Here is a 21690-nt window from a genome sequence, read left to right as displayed (position 1 = left end):
TGTAACTTAGATCATCAGCTTCTTATAGCAAAATTCCAGCTTAAACTGAAGAAAGTAGGAAAAACCACTGGGCCAGTAAGATACAATCTGAATCAAATCCCTTATGAATACATAGTGGAAGTGAGGAACAGGTTTAAGGATTTAGATTTGGTGGACAGAGTGCCTGAAGAACTGTGGATGGAGGCTCGTAACATTATACAGGAGGCAGCAACGAAAACCATCCCAAGGAAAAGGAAATGCAAGAAAGCAAAATGGCTATCCAACGAGGCCTTACAAATAGCGGAGGAGAGGAGGCAAGCAAAATGCAAGGGAGATAGGGAAAGATACAGGAAACTGAATGCAGATTTCCAAAAAACAGCAAGGAGAGACAAGAGGGTCTTCTTAAATGAGCAATGCAAAGAAATAGAGGAAAACAATAGAATGGGGAAAACCAGAGATCTGTTCAAGAAAATTGGAGATATGAAAGGAACATTTCGTACAAAGATTACCATAATCAAGGACAAAAGTGGTAAGGACCTAACAGAAGCAGAAGACATCAAGAAGAGGTGGCAAGAATACACAGAGGAATTATACCAGAAAGATATGGAGGTCTCGTACACCCCAGGTAGTGTGGTTGCTGACCTTGAGCCAGACATCTTGCAGAGTGAAGTCAAATGGGCCTTAGAAAGCACTGCTAATAACAAGGCCAGTGGAAGTGATGATATTCCAGCTGAACTATTTAAAATTTTAAAAGATGATGCTGTTAAGGTGCTACACCCAATATGCCAGCAAGTTTGGAAAACTCAGCAATGGCCAGAGGATTGGAGAAGATCAGTCTACATCCCAATTCCAAAGAAGGGCAGTGCCAAAGAATGCTCCAACTACCGCACAATTGCGCTCATTTCACACGCTAGCAAGGTTATGCTTAAAATCCTACAAGGCAGGCTTAGGCAGTATGTGGACCGAGAACTCCCAGAAGTGCAAGCTGGATTTCAAAAGGGCAGAGGAACCAGAGACCAAATAGCAAACATGCGCTGGATTATGGAGAAAGCTAGAGAGTTCCAGAAAAACGTCTACTTCTGCTTCATTGACTATGCAAAAGCCTTTGACTGTGTCGACCACAGCAAACTATGGCAAGTTCTTAAAGAAATGTGAGTGCCTGATCACCTCATCTGTCTCCTGAGAAATCTCTATGTGGGACAAGAAGCTACAGTTAGAACTGGATATGGAACAACTGATTGGTTCAAAATTGGGAAAGGAGTACGACAAGGTTGTATATTGTCTCCCTGCTTATTTAACTTTCAGAATTCATCATGCGAAAGGCTGGACTAGATGAATCCCAAGCCGGAATTAAGATTGCCGGAAGAAATATCAACAACCTCAGATATGCAGATGACACAACCTTGATGGCAGAAAGCGAGGAGGAATTAAAGAACCTTTTAATGAGGGTGAAAGAGGAGAGCGCAAAATATGGTCTGAAGCTCAACATCAAAAAAACCAAGATCATGGCCACTGGTCCCATCACCTCCTGGCAAATAGAAGGGGAAGAAATGGAGGCAGTGAGAGATTTTACTTTCTTGGGCTCCTTGATCACTGCAGATGGTGACAGTAGTCACGAAATTAAAAGACGCCTGCTTCTTGGGAGAAAAGCAATGACAAACCTAGACAGCATCTTAAAAAGCAGAGACATCACCTTGCCGACAAAGGTTCGTATAGTTAAAGCTATGATTTTCCCAGTAGTGATGTATGGAAGTGAGAGCTGGACCATAAATAAGGCTGATCGCCGAAGAATTGATGCTTTTGAATTATGGTGCTGGAGGAGACTCTTGAGAGTCCCATGGACTGCTAGAAGATCAAACCTAGCCATTCTTAAGGAAATCAGCCCTGAGTGCTCCCTGGAAGGACAGATCGTGAAGCTGAGGCTCCAATACTTTGGCCACCTCATGAGAAGAGAAGAATCCTTGGAAAAGACCCTGATGTTGGGAAAGATTGAAGGCACTAGGAGAAGGGGACGACAGAGGACAAGATGGTTGGACAGTGTTCTCGAAGCTACGAACATGAGTTTGACCAAACTGCGGGAGGCAGTGCAAGACAGGAGTGCCTGGCGTGCTATGGTCCGTGGGGTCACGAAGAGTCGGACACGACTAAATGACTAAACAACAACAACAACAACAACAACATGAGATGGAATGATGTTGTGGTTTGTTTTTACTTCTCTTTAATTTTTTTGTAAAGTAAGAGGCGAAAACTTGTTAAATTAACAACGTATAACGGTTTTGGATGGTAACTGTGATGGAATAATTGTACAATATCATTACCTTTCAATAAAGAAATGTTTATGTGCAAAAAAACCCAGAAAGCGGTGTTGGGGGTGAGTGTTCAGACTCCTGGGCGTTCACTTGTGGAATGCCTCAGGGCTCTGTCCTCTCCCACATGCTTCTTAGTATCTATATGAAGCTGTGGACAGAGATAATCTGGGGGTTGGGGCTGGGTGTTCATCAGTATGAGGATACCCAGATCTACCTCTCATATAAATCAGAACCAGTGAAGGCGGTGAACGTCCTGTGTGGGTGTCTGGAGACAATTGGGCGATGGATGGCAGTCAATATATTGAGGTGGAATCCCAACAAGACAGAAGTATTGCGGGACGGAGGAAGGCCGGTGTGGGAAATTCCCTGATCCTGAATGGGGTAACTGTGCCTCTGAAGGACCAGGTGCACAATCTGAGGGTCATTTTAGATGCACAACTGTCCTTGGAGATTCAGGTCAATTTTGTATCCAGGGCAGTTGTCTACTAGTTTCATTTGGTACACCAGCTGCAACCCTACCTTCCTGTGCACTGTCTTGCCAGAGTGGTGCATGTTCTGGTTATCTCCTGCTTGCACTACTGCAATGCGCTCTACATGGGGCTACCTTTGAAGGTGACCAGGAAACTACAACTAATCCAGAATGCGGCAGCTAGACTGGTGACTGGGAGCGGCCGCCGAGACCACATAACACCGGTCTTGAAAGATCTACGTTGGCTCCCAGTATGTTTTTGAGCACAATTCAAAGTGTTGGTGTTGACCTGTAAAGCCCTAAATGGCCTCGGTCCAGTATACCTTAAGGAGCGTCTCCACCCCCATCATTCTGCTCAGACACTGAGGTCCAGCACCGAGGGACTTCTCTGCGAGAAGTGAGGTTACAGGGAACCAAGCAGAGGGCCTTCTCGGTAGTGGTACTCTCCCTGGGAACGCCCTCCTGTCATATGCCAAGACATTTGAAGGCAGTCCTGTATAGGGAAGCTTTTTAATGTTTGATGTTTGATTATGCTTTTATATTTCTCGGAAGCCACCCAGGGGGGCTGGGGGCAACTCATTCAGATGAGTGGGGTACAAATACAACAACAACAACAACAAGAGCTGAAGAAGAAGAAGAAGAAGAAGAAGAAGAAGAAGAAGAAGAAGAAGAAGAAGAAGAAGAAGAAGAAGAAGAAGAAGAAGAAGAAGAAGCTTAAACAAGAGGGCAAGGTTTATTTTCATTTTCTTTAACTCAGAAGTAAAGAACCCAGTTTATTTTTCCACGGGCCTAGCAGCAGCTTCCAAGAGAGCCCCAGCTGAGGGCAGCAGCAGTTCAAATGGCAGAGCCAGGCAGCAACTTGGGGGTGGTCCTGGGGAGGCGAGGCGGAAAGGGCTTACTGCTTTTGTGAGGACCCCGGCATGGCTCGGGTGTCAGGGTCTTGTGCGCAGGCAGAGATAGCCCAAAGAAAGAGGAAGGAAGGAAGGGGAAAGGGACTCCCAGCAAGAAGCTTGGAGCTGGCTCGGACTGGGTCTACCTCAACCACCTAGCAGCCTGGCGCCTGCACTTAAAACAAGAAGCTCATGAGGAAAGTTCCCGGGTAGGCTGCTTTCTTCAGCAGCTGCTCTTGTGATTCATTGCAGGAGGCAGAGGAGAGTTGAGGCGGCAAAGCAACAGGGGCAACATGAATGGGGAGAGGAGCAATGACCGAACTCATGGTTTTTCCCACATTGTGATTTTTGTATAGCACATGCACACATTGTGATTCATGATATGTCACCACATCAAATACTACGAAACCATTACCACAAGGTAGACTTCAGACTGGTTTTGGACAATATTGATACATTGCCAAGCCGTACTTCATTCAAACACTCTGAAACTGAGCACTCTCAATTCCCCACAGCAAACTGCCCCACATTTCCCCCATGTGTCAAGGCCCTTGGAGCTATCCCAGGTATTGCTTCCCCCCTGCAACCCATTTCACCTTGCCCTTCGTCCCAGTGACGTGAATGATGTTCAGTTGATCCAGGTCTTCGACCTGCCGGAGAAAAAGTGAATGAACCTTTCAGTTTAGCTGTTCAGGTACTCGCCCCCGGCCCCACCTCATCAGTGCAGGCAGCAACGGCTGCTAACAGACAGCCCTCCCTCTCCCCCCCATCCCTTCAGCAGTAACCCCAGAAAAATCAAGACTGCATCATCGCATCACGGCCAGGGGCCTCCCACAAGCTTCCCAACCTCCTCACCTTCAATCCACTTCGCTCCAAAAAGCCTTTCATGGCTTCCAGCTGTGCCTGGGGGTCTCCTCGCTCCCGTTTCACTTGTTCCAGGTAGCTGGCATTCGTCTGGAGCGTATTCAGAGTCCGAATGGCATCCTAGAAGGCATATGAGGCAGTGGTTAATTGCTTTCCCCCTTTTGGTCAGCCTTGTAAGCAGTTACTAGCCTGCAAAGACAGTGGAATGCCCAGCTGAGGAGGAAGGGAAAGCACTGCTCCTTCTTCCATGGGAACAGAGGAAACTGACTTGCACAGAGACCACAGAGTTCATTTACCTCAGAGTTGTCTACACTGCCTGGCAGATGCTCTCTAGGATGTTCCCAGCCCTACCTAATGTTCCCAAGGACAGAACTTGGGACGTACTACAAGCAAAGCACATGCTCTACCCACTGAGCTACAGTGCTCGGGTTACAGACGCTTCAGGTTACAGACTCCGCAAACCCAGAAATAGTACCTCGGGTTAAGAACTTTGCTTCAGGATGAGAACAGAAATCGTGCTCCAGTGGCGCGGCGGCAGTGGGAGGCCCCATTATTAGCTCAAGCGGTACCTCAGGTTAAGAACAGGTTCAGGTTAAGAACGGACCTCCAGAACGAATTAAGTTCTTAACCCGAGGTACTACTGTATAGCCCCCCAGCTTTCTATGCTGGGCATGGAAGGGAATCAGAACACCGCCATCTTTCCACCACCAACCCACTCACTTGCACACAATTCCTTGTTGGCTATTGCAACCAGGCTAGTGCCTGAATGCAAGACCTGTTTTTCAGCCTTCCGTTATGGAAAACAAGAAATCAACCACTCCAGGTCAATGCTAACCATCTCCTCTCTGCCCCATTCCAAAAATAAACCTGGAATTGTGAAGTCCCCGTCCAAGGTTCCAGATTCTCGCTGCGCACTCCAGTGGCTGCAAGAAAGCAGGGGACAGGGGGACAGGAAACTCTTTTCTTAACGCCTGCTTTCCAGCTGGTCCTCTGCCTTTTCATGTCTGAATTCTGCCACAGGCAGGACAAGGTGCCAGCGGGTCCGCTGGAGAATCCACACCCTATCCCTCTTGAGAGAGGAATATGCCTTCCTTGCTCCTCTGAATGCACCAGTAGTTCCACGCACGTGGCCAGTGTTTACCCCCTCCCCAACAAACAAGATAATGACCTTCCTCTAGCTGGCTTATGACACATGTGCCTCTCCCTCAACAGCTCAATCACATGTCTAGGGGCGTAAAGTACCAGTTAACTGAAAGCACATAAAAAAACAAACCCAGAAACAAAAAAAGCACAGGCTCTTCCTGCTTCCACCAAGCAAACTGTAAGGGCAGTGTCGGAAGCTGGCACATTGTCAACATGGCCATCAATGAACTCAGGCCACAGAGCAGTCGAAGAGCAAGGAGCTAGGCCGGTCTCGGCAAAAAGATACTAACCCAGGGGCTATTAGCAAAGCTGCTGATTTGCTCAAAATGAGGGCACATTTTAAAAGGCAGCTAAGTAATCTTATGACTGGGAGGAGGAAGAGGGAATCAAGAGAAGTATCAGAGACCGAAGACAAAACTTTTATCTTCTCCTCCAAGGCACTTTGGAAGAGTTATGAAGATTTTTGCAGGATGTGTTTAATTTATTTCGTGTTCATTTCATAAGATTTATATACCACTTGATTGTAAAAAAAAAACTCTAATAGCAGACCTAGGCTGAACCTTGCTATGTGAGAAGGAAATTAAGTAGATGTAAGATTCATTAATGTGCGATAACCTGGGAGTAATATAAATTACAACTGGAACAATTGGAAGACGATTTTTAACATTTTTGCTTTTTATATGTTTTTTTTTCTTTTTCTTTTTCCCTTTCATTTTTTTGAGTTCTTTTTCTTTTTCTTTTTTCTTTCTTTTTGATATATCTTCAAACATGTTTTGTAAACTATTTTGGTTTGTGATTTGTTCTTTGAACGTACTTTGTACTTTTATATATTGGAGAAATGTAGATTGTGTGTATATGTATATTATCTGAATTTGCTAATTTTAAACAATAAAGAATTTACTTTAAAAAAAAACCTCAAAGCCATTTACACAAAGAAGTAAAATCAACAAAAAACCACAACCAAACCTTTAAAAGTACACTGAGGTTAAAATATTAAAACAGATTAAAATTACTTCTACTTTCTAAGCATCCGGAAAGTAGGCTTGGCAAGCACGGAAAAGAGTATGGTGAAGGCTCCTGCTTGAATTTAATAGGCCAGGAGTTCCTTAGTGTTGGCATTGTGACACTAAGCGATTGAAAGACGGGTATTATTTGGCACCTGTAGCAGCACTATATCCACTGGGCACAGGTGGGGTAGGTAAGTAAATCTCATGAGGAAACGGGTCCTAAGCTGTTTTGCTACCCAAGTTTTCCCACAATTTGCAGATTTTTGTATGCTTTTTATTGTAATACATGGATCCCCCCCCAAAAAAACCCCCACATACTTTTATGCTATGCTTTCTGCTTTTTTAAAGTTTTGTAAGTTGCTTGGAGATGCTTTACATGGCAATCAGTTAACAGGCTCAACATTTAATAAACATTACCTTACAGGGCTTTTGTAAGGATTATCATTGGGAGGTAGCTGCATGTTATTATACGCGATGTATTACACAACTGCCTCACAAAGTCCTCAAAAGTGCTTCACGGGTTTTTCCACATTAATTCTTATAAACAGCCCTGCAAGGTAGGTCAGCACTATTATTATACCTGGGGCCAAGAACCTGAGGGGGAATAGCTTGCCCCCAGGTGGACCAGAAGGAAAGCTCAGCTAGCTATTCATTCTGTCCTTTTAATTAGTCTGAAAATGACTTATCAAATGTTCATAGCTTCCTTTCCTGACAAAATGATCATAGAATCATAGAGTTGGAAGAGACCACAAGGGCCATCCAGTCCAATCCCCTGCCAAGCAGGAAACACCATCAAAGCATTCTTGACATATAGCTGTCAATCCTCTGCTTAAAGACCTCAAAAAAAAGGAGACTCCGCCACACTTCTTGGCAGCAAATTCCACTGCCAAACAGCTCTTACTGTCAGGAAGTTCTTCCTGATGTTGAGGTGGAATCTTCTTTCTTGTAGTTTGAATCCATTGCTCCGTGTCCGCTTCTCTGGAGCAGCTGAAATCAACCTTTCTCCCTCCTCTATACGATATCCTTTGATATCTTTGAACATGGCTATCATATCACCAATTAACCTTCTCTTCTCCAGGCTAAACATACCCAGCTCCCTAAGCCGTTCCTCATAAGGCATCGTTTCCAAGCCTTTGACTATTTTTGTTGCCCTCCTCTGAACACGTTCCAGCTCGTCAGTATCCTTCTTGAACTGTGGTGCCCAGAACTGGACACAGTACTCCAGGTGAGGTCTGACCAGAGCAGAATACAGTGGTACTATTACTTTCCTTGATCTAGGTGCTATACTCCTGTTGATGCAGCCCAGAATTGCATTGGCTTTTCTAGCTGCTGCATCACACTGTTGACTCATTTTCTACACCAGGGGTAGAAAATCAGCCCCAGCCAGCATTGCTAAAGATGCTGGGAGTTGTAGTCTGAAAACAGCTGGGAGGTCAGTTTCCCCAAGTTACCCAGAGAACTGCCTCCTCCCACATGAATGCCAAGATCATCCTAAATTTGCCAACTTTGCCATATTAAAAGTTAAATGGTAATGGACTGGATGAGAGCCAACAAACTGAAGTTTGATCCAGATAAGACTGCCTTGGTCACGCTGGTCAATGATCTCCGGCAGGCTAGGGACAAGGGTGAAAGCTGTTTCCTTGTTCAGCTGGATCTCTCAGCAGCCTTTGGTACTATCAACCATGAAATCCTTCTGGACCGTCTAGAGGAGTTGGGAGCTGGGGGCACTGTCATGCAGTGGTTCCGCTCCTTCCTCCTGGGCCATGTCCAGAAAGTGGTGGTGGAGGATGAGTGTTCAGACCCCTGGGCTCTCACTTGTGGGGTGCCTCAGGGTTCTGTCCTCTCCCCCATGCTTTTTAACATCTACATGAAGCTGCTGGGAGAGATCAGCAGGGGGTTTGGGCTGGGTGTCCATCAATATGTGGATGATACCCAGCTCTACTTCTCTTTTAAATCAGAGATCAGCGAGGATGGTTAAGTGTGTGAGTGCCTGGAGGCAGTTGGAGGATGGATGGCGGCTAACAGATTGAGGTTGAACCCTGACAAGACAGAAGTACTGTTTGTGGGAGACAGGAGGCGGGCGGGTGTGGGGGACTCCCTGGTCTTGAATGGGGTAACTGTGCCCCTGAAGGACCAGGTGTGCAGCCTGGGAGTCATTTTGGACTCACAGCTGTCCATGGAGGTGCAGGTCAACTCTGTGTCCAGGGCATCTGTCTACCAGCTCCATCTGGTACGCAGGCTGAGACCCTACCTGCCCGCAGACTGTCTCGCCAGAGTGGTGCATGCTCTGGTTATCTCCCGCTTAGACTACTCAAATGCGCTCTACCTGGGGCTCCCTTTGAAGGTGACCTGGAAACTGCAATTAATCCTCAATGCGGCAGCTAGACTGGTGACTGGGAGTGGCTGCCGGGACCATATAACACAGGTCCTGAAAGACCTGCACTGGCTCCCAGTACGTTTCCGAGCACAGTTCAAAGTGTTGCTGCTGACCTTTAAAGCCCTAAATGGACCTGGCCCTATATACCTGAAGGAGCATCTCCACCCCCAGCATTCAGCCTGAGGTCCAGTGCCGAGGGCTTTTTGGCGGTTCCCTCCCTGCCAAAAGTGACAGGTTACAGGCAGAGGGCTTTCTTTGTAATGGCACCCGCCCTGTGGAACGCCCTCCCACCAGATGTCAAAGAAATAAACAGCTATCTGACTTTTAGAAGACAACTGAAGGCAGCCCTGTTTAGGGAATGTTTCGTGTTTTATTGTGTTTTTAATACCCTGTTGGAAGCCACCCAGAGTGGCTAGGGATGTCCGGCCAGATGTGTGGGGTATAGGGTATAAATATTATTATTATTATTATTATTATTATTATTATTATTATTATTATTATTATTATTATTCTGTGGAGTGTGGCCCACTAAGCGTGTGTGCCTTAAAATTATTACAATTTATTTGATATTAATTTGCATGGATTAAAGCAGGCACCCCCAAACTGCGGCCCTCCAGATGTTTTGGCCTACAACTCCCATGATCCCTAGCTAACAGGACCAGTGGTCAGGGAAGATGGGAATTGTAGTCCAAAACATTTGGAGGGCCGACGTTTGGGGATGCCTGGATTAAAGCAGATACAAGTAGACACACACACACACACACCCTCTTTTGTGGTTCACTACCCCAGTCTCCGAAGGGTGTGGAACTCCAGTGGGCACTTACCCATGTTCAGTTTCCTTGGAATGATGGACGGCGGCAATTGTGGTGTCTTTAGGAGAGATGGTTTATCTACACATACATACAACCTGAGCCTACAATGGAGGTGCTCACAGCATGAGCACCCCAAAAGGGTCTTGCTTCTCCCACCACCACAGCCTTGGATTCCAGCAGGAATCGGGTACAGCTCTGATGCCCTGGCTTCTGCCAGCCGCCTCCTTCTAGCCCAGCTCTCTCACACAATGCTGGCTATTGCCCTTCTCACTAGCAGCCAGGTGAGGGAGGGGGCCCAGGGCCCACCCATCTGTCCTCTGGCACAAAGCCACTTCCCTTTGTTATACCATGCTTAGGCCCACTGACTCACCTAAAAGCTGGCCTGTCTCCTTTAACCACTGAACCCCCCAAACTAACCACATTATATATATTCAAGTAAAATGCAATTATGCTACCTGGATGAAGGGCCTTGGCATTTTCACTCCAGCGCCTTGCAGGGCTGGGCCCCACGCAGCTTGTCCCTCCCTCCATTTTTCAACATCACAATGCTGAAAAGTTAACATTGCCCAGCCCTACACAGCTGAGAGGCATGGTCTACATGCACTCAAGGTCTCTCTGGTCTGCTGCCTTTCAAATTCTAAATTCCCAGGCAAAAACCAGACCTTTTTGGTTGAATAAGTGTGTGTTTGAGGGAGTATTAGTTGGTAGTTTTTTTCCTTGTTTTTATTATGTATATTGTGTTTTTATATTGTATTTTTTTGTTTTGAACAGCCCTGAGATCTATGGATGAAGGGTGGTATACAAATTTAATAAAGAACAACAACTTTTCTGAAAGGCTAGAAGTACTTTATCAGGTACTGCCTACCTCGGAGGGAAAAGGGATGCGGGTGGCACTGTGGACAAACGCCGGCTCCCTCGGCCTGAAAGCAAGATGAGCGCCACAACCCCATAGTCGCCTTTGACTGGACTTAACCGTCCAGGGGTCCTTTACCTTTTACCTTGGAGGGAAACAAGCTCCTTACCTTCTTTCTGCAGAAAAGCAAAGTGGACAGAGCTAGCGTACAGTATTCAAAAATAGGCTGCATATCTCTGCTACAAGCTGGTGGGTAACGGGGCCGTCCACTGCTATAATAAGCAACTTCCTCAATTGCCTTGTAAGTGGGATAGTGCAGGGATTGGCCAACTCCCAAGAGACTGCGATCTACTCACAGAGTTAAAAACTGGCAGTGATCTACCCCCTTTTGGGGGGTTCAGGTCAAAGTTGTTGAGGGTTTTTTAAGGTAGGAAAGCCCTGATTTTGGGAGTTCACATAAAAGTTCTTGAGCTTCTTTAGGAAGGAGGAAAGCGACTGAGCTTTTTTTTTTAGGAAGGAAAGCCCTGTTTTTGGTGGTTCAGGTCATTTTAGGGGTGCAGGACAAAGGTGTTGAGTTTTTTTAGAGGAGCCAAAGTTTTTTAGCTTCTTTGGAGGGGAGCCACTGATCCACTAGTGATCTACCACAGACGTCCAGTGATCTACCGGTAGATCACGATCTACCTGTTGGACATGCCTGGGATAGTGTATTTGATGGCACAGGGATGTGGGACTACTGTACGCACGCTTAGGTGAACATCAGGCTATTCCTGCACTGCACTAGAAAGTGGTCGGACTGTGTGCTCAGTAGAAAGGCATTGCAGGCAAAAGGTCCCCTGTCCAATTACTGGACTCTCAAGGGAGGGCTGTGGAAATCCCTTGCCTTAAACTCTGGACAGCTGCTCCTAGTCAGTGCAGACCAGGAGCTAGCAAACTTTTTCAGCAGGGGGCCAGTCCACTGTCCCTCATACCTTGTGGGGGACCGGACTATATTATTTGGGGGGGGGGAATAAACAAATTCCTATGCCCCACAAATAACCCAGAGATGCATTTTAAAGAAAAGCACACATTCTACTCATGTAAAAACACGCTGATTCCCGGACCATCCGCGGGCCGGATTGAGAAGGCGATTGGGCCGCATCCAGCCCACGTGCCTTAGGTTACCTACCCATGGGTGTAGACTATACTGAGCTAGATGGAACAAATGCCCTGTCTCAGCATATGGCAGCTTCAACCCATACCGAAGCAGGAGGGCTGGGGTTTTATTTTCTCTTTAAGTGAATGGCCATAGCTCAGTGGTGGAGCAGCTGCTTGCATGCAGAAGGCGCTGCCTGGAACTCCAGAGAGCCATTGCCAGTCACCAGGCTAGTCAGACCAGTGGCCTGACTCAGGATAAGGTAACGTCCTGCATTCTGGGGGGAGCTATTACTCCCCCCACCGGACGCCCTAGGCAGCCGAGCAGCAACCCACCTCTCCTTCACAACATGTCACTTGGGTAGTGTTCTCCTTTTTTCTTTCTTTTCTCTCCTCCCACCTCCAAATTATAGGTTATGATCAGCTGGCGTGGCCTAATAAAGAAACAGTCAGGCAGGCAGTTCCTTTGGCCAGATGAGGGCATGTTAAGGGCCAAGTTTAAGAGGCCCCCACGGAATAACACACACTGATTTACATTTGCACTGATGTAGAGGTGAGGATGCAACTAAAAGCGAACCATCAAACTAAACAATCAATCTGCCTTATTCTTTCTTCCTTAGCTTATATGACGATGTTTAATGTACACAAGATCATATCAGATTTATAACGGCTCTTTTAAAGTCTGTTCCTCCACCACCCATGTCCTTTACCAAAAAGAAAAAAGAAAAAACAATTACTGTATGTAAAACTTGAAACTTATCAGGTACTGCAGCCAATTATGTAAAATGGGTACAAAGATCTCAGGCCCCAAGCACACATTATGTATTTATTATTATTTGTTCAATTTATATCCAGCTCCTTCTGAAGGAGCCCCCCGGTGGCAACCAGATGAATAATAATTTTAAAGACTTTTTAAAGACTTCTAAAAACAATTAAAAACATTAGATTTCACTCAACTAAGTTTTCTTGACAGCACACTGAAATTGATATGCCCTAGTTTAAAAGGTAAAGGTAAAGGACCCCTGACAGTTAAGTCCAGCTGCGGACAACTCTGGGGTTGTGGCGCTCATCTTGCTATACAGGCCGAGGGAGCCAGCGTTTATCCGCAGACAGTTTTTCCGGGTCATGTGGCCAGCATGACTAAGTCGCTTCTGGTGCAACGGAACACCGAAACCGGAGCAGCGTGCGGAAACACCTTTATCTTCCCACCGGAGCGGTACCTATTTATCTACTTGCACTTTTTTGCGTACTTTCGAACTGCTAGGTTGGGAGGAGCAGGGACCGAGCAACAGGAGCTCACCCGTTGTGGGGATTCGAACCGCCGACCTTCTGATCGGGAAGCCCAAGAGGCTCAGTGGTTTAGAGCAAAGCATCCCTATACTGTACCCTAGTTAGTCATATCTATTGAGTAGGGTCAATATCACTCAGTCTGTCAACCAGGGATTTCAGAGTTACCATGAACATCGCAGCAGGGAGTGACATGCTTGTAAAGGCAAGTTGAGAAAGATGCCTCGGGTGGCAACAGGCCAGGAGCAGGCAATGTGCTAAAAGCACTTTTACTTCTAGATCTGGCCATATTCATCACTTTCCCGCTTCTCCTCCACCTCACCCAATTCACATGCAGGGCCATGACTATATTGCTTAAGGCTGCACATTTGGAAAAATACTAATCTATGTTAAAAAGAAGCAGGAAATGGTTCGCCAGAAGCAGACAGGAAAGGTAGGATATAAATGTAGTAAATTAAAATAAAATAAATAAAATAAAAATAAATAAAAATCAGCAGGCCAGGCTAGATGCTCTCTTACCGATGTGTATAGTTTCTATCTGGGGGATATTTATATAGATTTGTATCCATAGCCCTACTGAGAGTAGAGCCATTGAAATTAATGGATGACTCAGATCCATTATAGAATCCTAGAATCATAGAATCCTAGAGTTGGAAGAGACCACAAGGGCCATCCAGTCCAACCCCCTGCTGAGCAGGAAACACCATCAAAGCATTCTTGACACATGGCTGTCAATCCTCTGCTTAAAGACCTCCAAAGAAGGAGACTCCACCACACTCCTTGGCAGCAAATTCCACTGTCGAACAGCTCTTACAGTCAGGAAGTTCTTCCTAATGTTGAGGTGGAATCTTCTTTCTTTTAGTTTGAATCCATTGCTCCGTGTCCGCTTCTCTGGAGCAGCAGAAAACAACCTTTCTCCCTCCTCTATATGACATCCTTTTATATATTTGAACATGGCTATCATTAGGTTCATTAGGTCTACTCTGAGTAACAGTAGCAACTATAAGAGGCAAAACACCTCTGTAAACACAGAGAGTGTGGGGGATAATAATATACAGTATAAGAAATATACTGTATACAGCGTATAAAACAAAGACTATGATACAACAAGCCAAAGCAACAATAGGGCCAGAGACCGGGGGGGGGGGAGGATTATACTGGAGGAGCCGTGAAATTATACAAAAAGACAGAACATCCAAACAAGGAAACTAAAGTTTTAGCAACATGTACCATTGTTGATTCTTGGCTGGCAGATATCAGCCTTCGGCAACCTGGCACCCTCCAGGTGTTCTGGACTACTATTCCTATCATCCTCACTCAGCATGGTCAATGGTCAGGGGTGATGGGGGTGTTATCCTGCAACATCTAGGAAGCCAGCTGACAAAAAGGCTGGACCACACAGAGCTAGTAGGATGGCAGTCTTGACCTGGTGTAAGGCAGCTTCGTATGGCCCTCTGCTCCACTTGAGAGGATAACGTGCTGCTGAGCTATGATAGCAGAGTGAGCTCTCTTTGCTGCGTCTGTTGCAAAAAAAGAGCAAAGCACAACATTTACAGAACACTTTGCCAGGTATAAATAAAATGCAAAGGATACACCAAATTCACCTGCGTCCCCCCGACTACCAAAACTCCCCTTTCGAAATCAAAATTACTCCCAGGAAAAACTGAGAAGGGGAAAGGGACTTACCCCGCTAATTTTACGGGGCTCCAGCAATGACCTCCACACCTCCTGCTTGAGCATTATTCAGCCCCGCCTAGCATGGGCAAAGGGAGTGGGAGCTGTGGAAGTTGCAATCAAGCTGCCTCTGGAGGGTACTGCGTCAGCTGCCCATTTTGAAGAGAGAGCCAGTGATGGTATAGTGGTTGGAGTGTTGGACTAGGACCTGGGAGGCCAGGGTTCAAATCCTGCTTGGCCATGAGACTCATTAGGTGACCATTCGCTGTCTCTCAGCCTAGCCTACCTCACAGGGTTGTTGTCAGGAGTAAATGAGGAGAGGAATACCATGAGTGCCTTGAAGAAAAGGAGGGATACGAATGGAAGCAACCAATCAAGCATGCTTATCCTAGGGTGCAGAAGGATACAGAATACCCTGGAGACGTCATTGCCCCCCCCCACTAAGTAGAAGAATAGAAGCATAACCACTAAACTCCACCCCACTCACCATACTCCCCTCCCCTCTTTCTTAATTGTTTAAACCAGTGATGGCCAAACTTCGCCCTCCAGCTGTTTTGGGGCTACAACTCCCATCATCCCTAGCTAACAGGACCAGTGGTCAGGGATGATGGGAATTGTAGTCCCAAAACAGCTGGAGGGCCATGTTTGGCCATCACTGGTTTAAACCAGTTCATGAACCAAGAACCTGTAAATGGAACACTAATAATGAAACATATGTTGTGGGTACTTTCCCACATATATTATGCTATTTTTGTGAGATATACAAATGGCATGAGGAAATTTGGTATACTTGTTTGTATAACATTATTCTTGTTTATAAAACCCAATTAAAAAAAAAAGTCCACATCATGATAGCTGTTTCATAACATTCGACCTGGAGATACAGTGGTACCTCGCAAGACAAATGCCCTGCAAGACAAATTTTTCGCAAGACGAATGCGTCTTGCGATCTGATGGTTACTCGCAAGACAAATTCGTTTTGCAAAAAATTCGTCTTGCAAATCACGGTTTCCCATAGGAATGCAAAGAAATTTCAATGCATTCCTACGGGAAACTGCGATTCGCAAGACGAATTTTTCGCAAAACGAATGGACTCGCGGAACTAATTAAATTAGTCTTGCGAGGCACCACTGTATATTGCTAATCATGGGGGAAAACCGTGAAGCTGATTGTCACTTTGCTCACAATTCCTGCAAATTGTATGGCTTTGCTGGCTTAGCTCTCTCCTGCCTCCTGCAGGGGGCAGCACACCACAAGAGCAGGCGCTCACAAATGCAGGCAGAATGACTGGGAACTATCCTCAGAGCAGACACCATGATTTTTTGTTTTAGAGCTAGGCTAGGGGCACCAGGCTGGTACCAGTAGGTTGTGCTGCTGTTTAAGCCTCTTTCCCTCCCTTCTCTCTCTGTGTGTAAGAATGCAGCATGCGTGTGTCTGTAGCACCCTTGCCAGAGCTGGCTTCCTCTCCTCTTGGTAATCGTCTGCTGTGAGCTGCTCTGATCAAATCCATTAGGAAATCCCTTCACCCTCATTCTACCTTCCCACCCTGCCTCCGTCAACTTTGTGAAGGGAGTGGAGAAGCCGGTTAGGCTTTTAAAAACAAGTAAGAAACCACAGATCTGCTGCCAGATCCTGCTTCACCAACCATGTTTGCCTAAGTAAGATGCAGAGTTGGTCCCACCAGAACTACCCACCCAAGCTCATGAGATGGTGGTGGTTCTTTTGGAAGAAAAACTGGGGAGGGGGTATGTGAGATGTGGGGGTGTGGTTTGTGTAAATTACTTAAATAACTCTTAAATCATTTTGAAAATTTTTTTTAAGCATGTGTGTGTAATTAACATTATTTCACTAAATCTAATGCCCTTAAAACTGCATAGAACATTAATATATTCTCTAGAAATCTTTAATGGTTTAGCTGAAGAATGATATCATTGAGTCTATTTTCATTTATGCATCAAATTTAATTCTCCCCCCCCCCTCAATATTTTCCCAGATTATTTGTACTCACTATTATTAAAAGTTAGTAAAAATGTGCCTGCTTTAGTAGCAATACAGTGGTACCTCGGTTTATGAACACAATTAGTTCCGGAAGTCTGTTCATAAACTGAAGCGTTCATAAACTGAAGCGAACTTTCCCATTGAAAGTAATGGAAAGTGGATTAATCCGTTCCAGACGGGTCTGCAGAGTACTCAACGTGAAGCGTACTTAACCCGAAGCATGGGTGTAATTTGTTCCAGAAGTCAGTTCATAAACTGAAGCGTTCATAAACTGAAGCGAACTTTCCCTTTGAAAGTAATGGAAAGTGAATTAATCCGTTCCTGATGGGTCTGCGGCGTTCGCAAACCGAAAATTCGTAAACCGAGGTGTTCATAAAGCGAGGTTCCACTGTAGTAGCAGTTGTCAGGACATTACCATGTTTGCTCTCCATCCTTATTTCAGACACTGTGATACATTGGAATATCGCAATGTTTGGGAAGTGATTTATTGCGATGTTGAAAACCAAATATTGCCCAGCCCTGTGGACAATGCCTGAAAAATCCAACTGACACAAGGGTGGCTAATCAGTGGCCCTCCAGATATTGATGGGACTCCAGCCCCCCCCCCCCCATCTGCCCCAGTCAGCTTGGGCAAAGGTCAGGAATGATGGAAGTTGCAATTTAACAACGTATTGAGGACAGACAACAGACTGGCTGCCCTTTGGGATACAGGGTTTACAAATGGATGGACGGACACACAAAAAGGCATTGAATGTTAACCTGAAACAAGTTAAGTGGCTACAAAAAAAACCCCTATGAGGCCAATTGTGGAGTAGGAAGCATAAAATCACAACAAAATTGACCACTGAGAACAAGGGGTGCTTCCTTAGAGCACTACTTCTGCCACCTGAGTCCAACATGTGCTTCCTAGGGGCTGATGGAAACAGTTCAAAACATCTGGAGGGCAGCAATCAGCGAAGGCTGGGAGATCAACGAAAGAGCATTTTGCATGCAAAAGCCCCCTCCCCAAGTTCAGTCCCTAGAACTGCCCCCTTAAAAAAACGGACCACAGACATCTGTTGCTGAGGTCTTAAATTGCAAGCAGGAACGTGCAACCCTCCCGGCGCTGCTGGACTCCCTTCATGCCCTGCCAGAAATGCCAGCAGCAAAGGATGATGGGATTTGGAGTCCAAAAACATGTGGAAGCACATGTGGAAGCCTCAAGACAGCCAGGTCTTCCGATCACCTGGCAATATCTCCCTCCCTTGTTTCAAAAGTGATTTGCCTCTAACTGACAAACGTGTGCTCTAGTTTTGCTGTCTTTTGTTTGCGGTTACTGTTTTATCCGTGGAAAAACTAATACAGCTACCTTTTTCAAAATAATAATAGTAGTAGATTCGCCACTATAGTTTTGTTCCTTCACTTCCTGGCTCGGAATCTACCACTACACTAAGGAAAGTACAGTATAAAGTAGGGTTCCCGTCCCGTCCCGTCCCCAAAATGCAATGTGCAATACATTCTGCTTGGAATGCAATTCATTCCTTGCGTCTGCAAGTCGCCAGGGCTGAACTTGAAAAATAAAAGTAAGGTAGGGTGACAGCCTATAAAACTAACGTAAAGAAATCGAATTAATATCCTGCACTAGAATTCACGACTCCCTCCCCCCCCTCACATGAACACACCAATAAAACAAAGCGAAACAGCACTGCAGCCTAGAAAGTTAATGCAACGGAAAGAAATCGAATTAAAATTCGCTGCCAACATTAGAAATCACTAGCCACGCGCACACCAATTAAATGAAACGAAATATGAAACAAAGCAAAACAGGGAAACAGAGCAAGCAGGCGCCCGCGTGCAAAAAGCATTCCTGCTTACTCAAGCCTGGCCGGACACTTAGAAATGCTGTTTGCTCGTTTAATATTTATAACTTTCGTATGTTTCAAAAGCGAAGTCGGGGAATTGCACGTGTGTGTTTTTACTGCCTTCCTCCGAGGCTTCCGTTCCTTGCTGCACTCCCCCCTTGCACGGAACCAGCAGGTGCGAGAGACAGGAGAAGGGGGTCCCTGCCTGTCCGCCCGCCCGCCGGCTGACGCAACCCCCGCCGGGCTTGCAAAGGGGCGTCTCCTCCGGGCGGCGGTGCCTCACCTGGTACTCCATCCTGGGCGCGTGGGCCGGGCGGGCGCTGAGCCACCTCTGGACGCGAGGAGGCGGCGGCGGCGGCACCAGCACCCGCTGCTGGAGGAAGGCCAGGTGCAGAGCGCGGACCCGGCGCGAGCCCATGGCAGGCGCCTCCCCCCGGCTCAGCTTCCCCAAGCGGCGGATCGTAAGCCGCGGCCGCACCACGCCGCGGAACCTTCCCGGCAGCGCGCAGGCGCGGAAGCGGCCCTGAAGCCGGAGCGGCCATCTTTGCGTGTGGGAGAGGCGCCCGGGCCGTGTTGCGCAGAAGCGACCAGTAGAACCAACGCAGCCATCTTTGGGAATGGCGGTTTTCCCTTTCTTTCTTTCTTTCTTTCCCCGCCCCTCCCTCCGTAGAGATAGGAAGTCGCAGAGCGGCGCGCGGTTTCTCCGTGAAAAGAACGCGGGTGTCGTGCGCATAGCTGCCAAGTTTTCCCTTTTCTCACGAGGAAGCCTATTCAGCAAAAGGGAAAATCCCTTAAAAAAAGGGATAACTTGGCAGCTATGCGGACGCGTGCGTCAGATCAAATCTAACACAAACTGGATTTTGTTTCAATCAAATTCACAGTTTCGTTGTAAAAGAAACACGTAGAAACGCAAGATCAGAGACCCGCAACGCAATTTGAAAATTTATTTAAGCACGACGGGGGGGTGGGGGGGAGAAGGGATTGGTTTTCAAATGGTGCATAACATTTCTCAGTATAATTATGGAACTCCTTAAAAAGATATGGGGGCTGGATATTGGCACACAAATTATTCCCAGGGACTGAAATAAAATTTGGGAATCGCAACCCTTAAAATCCTTAGGGAAAACTCATTGACGTGACTACACAGGTGGTATTATAGCCCCTTTGCAAATGTCAAAAATGTTTTATACCACCTAATTCTTGGAGGGTGATAATATTGGTACATATTATCATTTACAGGAATGTCGGTTGGTGTGAGGTTTTGGAGATTTAATTTTGACAGAAATTAAACCATTGTTTGCAACTCAGTGGAAAACAGCCCAAAATCTTACACCGGATGCTTAGTACCAACCACTCTGGGAAATACGTAGCTATAGTGGAGAAAATCAGATGTAATTTGAGATTTTGACAAGGACTAGAAGCTCCAGACACTTTTTAAATGATTTGGCATTATTTTATGGCATATACTGTACACCAGAACCTGCACTTTCAATACGACCTTTATCACAAAAGCCTGGCAAATCTGAAACTTTACTTCATAACCTGATACAAGTTGATAGTTTTCTCTTATCTTTGTTTTTTAAACTCACGTGCAACTCTTCACTCCAAATGCCTATTTGATTGTTTTTCATCTTTTAACTTTTGCCTGTTGTTATAATTGTTCTCTCTGTTTTATATACATTATAAAATGAAATAATAATGCTTTACCCCGCCACTCCACCTTCTGAGGTAGACAGGTCTGCAGTTTACACTGATACAGTATATCTAACATCTCCAGATATCTGAAGAGCTGTCACATGGAAGACAACAAGCTTGTTATTGCTGCTCCAGCGGACAGGACCCGCGTAAACTGATTCAAATTGCAAGAAAGGAGATTCTGACTAAGCATTAGGAAGACCTTTCTGAGCAAGAACCATTTGTCAGAAAGGCCACCAGTAACTATTTATTATGACCACAATCTGGGTTTTTTTAAAAATCTCCAGGGGCAGGTTTCACATTGGTGAAGTTTTTAAAAATAGATTTCACATTGTTCAGACCTCCACCTAGGATGAAGGCAAATTTACCTTGTATGTTTCTTTGAACTTTCTTCTCTCCATTATGACTCTCCAGAAGGAAATTCTGATCATTCCTTCTGCCCTGTGGCAGAACGTGTGCTGGGCAGCCTAACAGTTCCCAAAATTGTTAAATTACAACTAGACAGAGGTCACTAGAGGTTGCATTCAGTACAGAGTCTCACCTCACTCTGGGTTTGTTTGTTTGGTTAGCCTGTGACTCGGATATGCTTGAGCCATTTGTCCTGCTGCAATGCTACTCAGTTGTGCTTTTTAAAGACTGTCAGTCACATCCACACCATGCATTTGAAGAATTATGAGAGCTGCTGTCTTTCTACCTCTCCCAGAGTTCCAACTTCCAGCACCCTTAGTGAGCTGCAATTCCCAGGAGTCTTTTGGGAGAAGCCATAGAATCATCGACAAACCTAGACAGCATCTTAAAAAGCAGAGACATCACCTTGCCTACAAAGGTCCGTCTAGTTAAAGCTATGGTTTTCCCAGTAGTGATGTATGGAAGTGAGAGCTGGACCATCAAGAAGGCTGATCGCCGAAGAATTGATGCTTTTGAATTATGGTGCTGGAGGAGACTCTTGAGAGTCCCATGGACTGCAAGAAGATCAAACCTATCCATTCTTAAGGAAATCAGCCCTGAGTGCTCCCTGGAAGGACAGATCGTGAAGCTGAGGCTCCAATACTTTGGCCACCTCATGAGAAGAGAAGAATCCTTGGAAAAGACCCTGATGTTGGGAAAGATGGAGGGCACTAGGAGAAGGGGACGACAGAGGACGAGATGGTTGGACAGTGTTCTCGAAGCTACGAACATGAGTTTGGCCAAACTGCGGGAGGCAGTGCAAGACAGGAGTGCCTGGCGTGCTATGGTCCATGGGGTCACGAAGAGTCGGACACGACTAAACAACCAAACAACAACAATAGAATCATCATAATTCAGATCAGGAGTAGGCAAGCTTCTCAATCCGGCCCACGGACTGTCCAGGAATCAGCGTG

The 21690-nt window shown here is 46.0% G+C and overlaps 1 protein-coding gene across 5 annotated transcripts in view; it reads right to left on the bottom strand.

Annotated features, from left to right (window-relative positions):
- FPGS (folylpolyglutamate synthase) overlaps positions 1–20816 on the bottom strand; it is a 68314-nt gene extending 47498 nt beyond the window's left edge. The window contains exons 1-3 of one of the 5 annotated variants that reach the window (XM_035102288.2): positions 20698–20816; positions 4503–4631; positions 4244–4297 (exon numbers count right to left, since the gene is read on the bottom strand). In XM_035102288.2, coding sequence (XP_034958179.1) covers positions 4244–4297; positions 4503–4631; positions 20698–20760 — 246 coding nt within the window. In that variant the 5' untranslated portion in view covers positions 20761–20816. Of the gene's footprint in view, positions 1–4243; positions 4298–4502; positions 4632–5346; positions 6430–14351; positions 14542–18917; positions 19481–20697 lie in introns of those variants that run through there. The other 4 variants (XM_035102289.2, XM_060270158.1, XM_035102285.2 and 1 more) reach the window with 4 other exon arrangements.
- Between the last annotated feature and the right edge of the window lie 874 nt (positions 20817–21690).

The sequence above is a fragment of the Zootoca vivipara genome, chromosome Z (assembly GCF_963506605.1).
Source record: "Zootoca vivipara chromosome Z, rZooViv1.1, whole genome shotgun sequence".
Lineage (NCBI taxonomy): Eukaryota > Metazoa > Chordata > Lepidosauria > Squamata > Lacertidae > Zootoca > Zootoca vivipara.
Note: the sequence above shows the minus strand (reverse complement) of the source record. Positions and strands in the feature narration are given on the sequence as shown.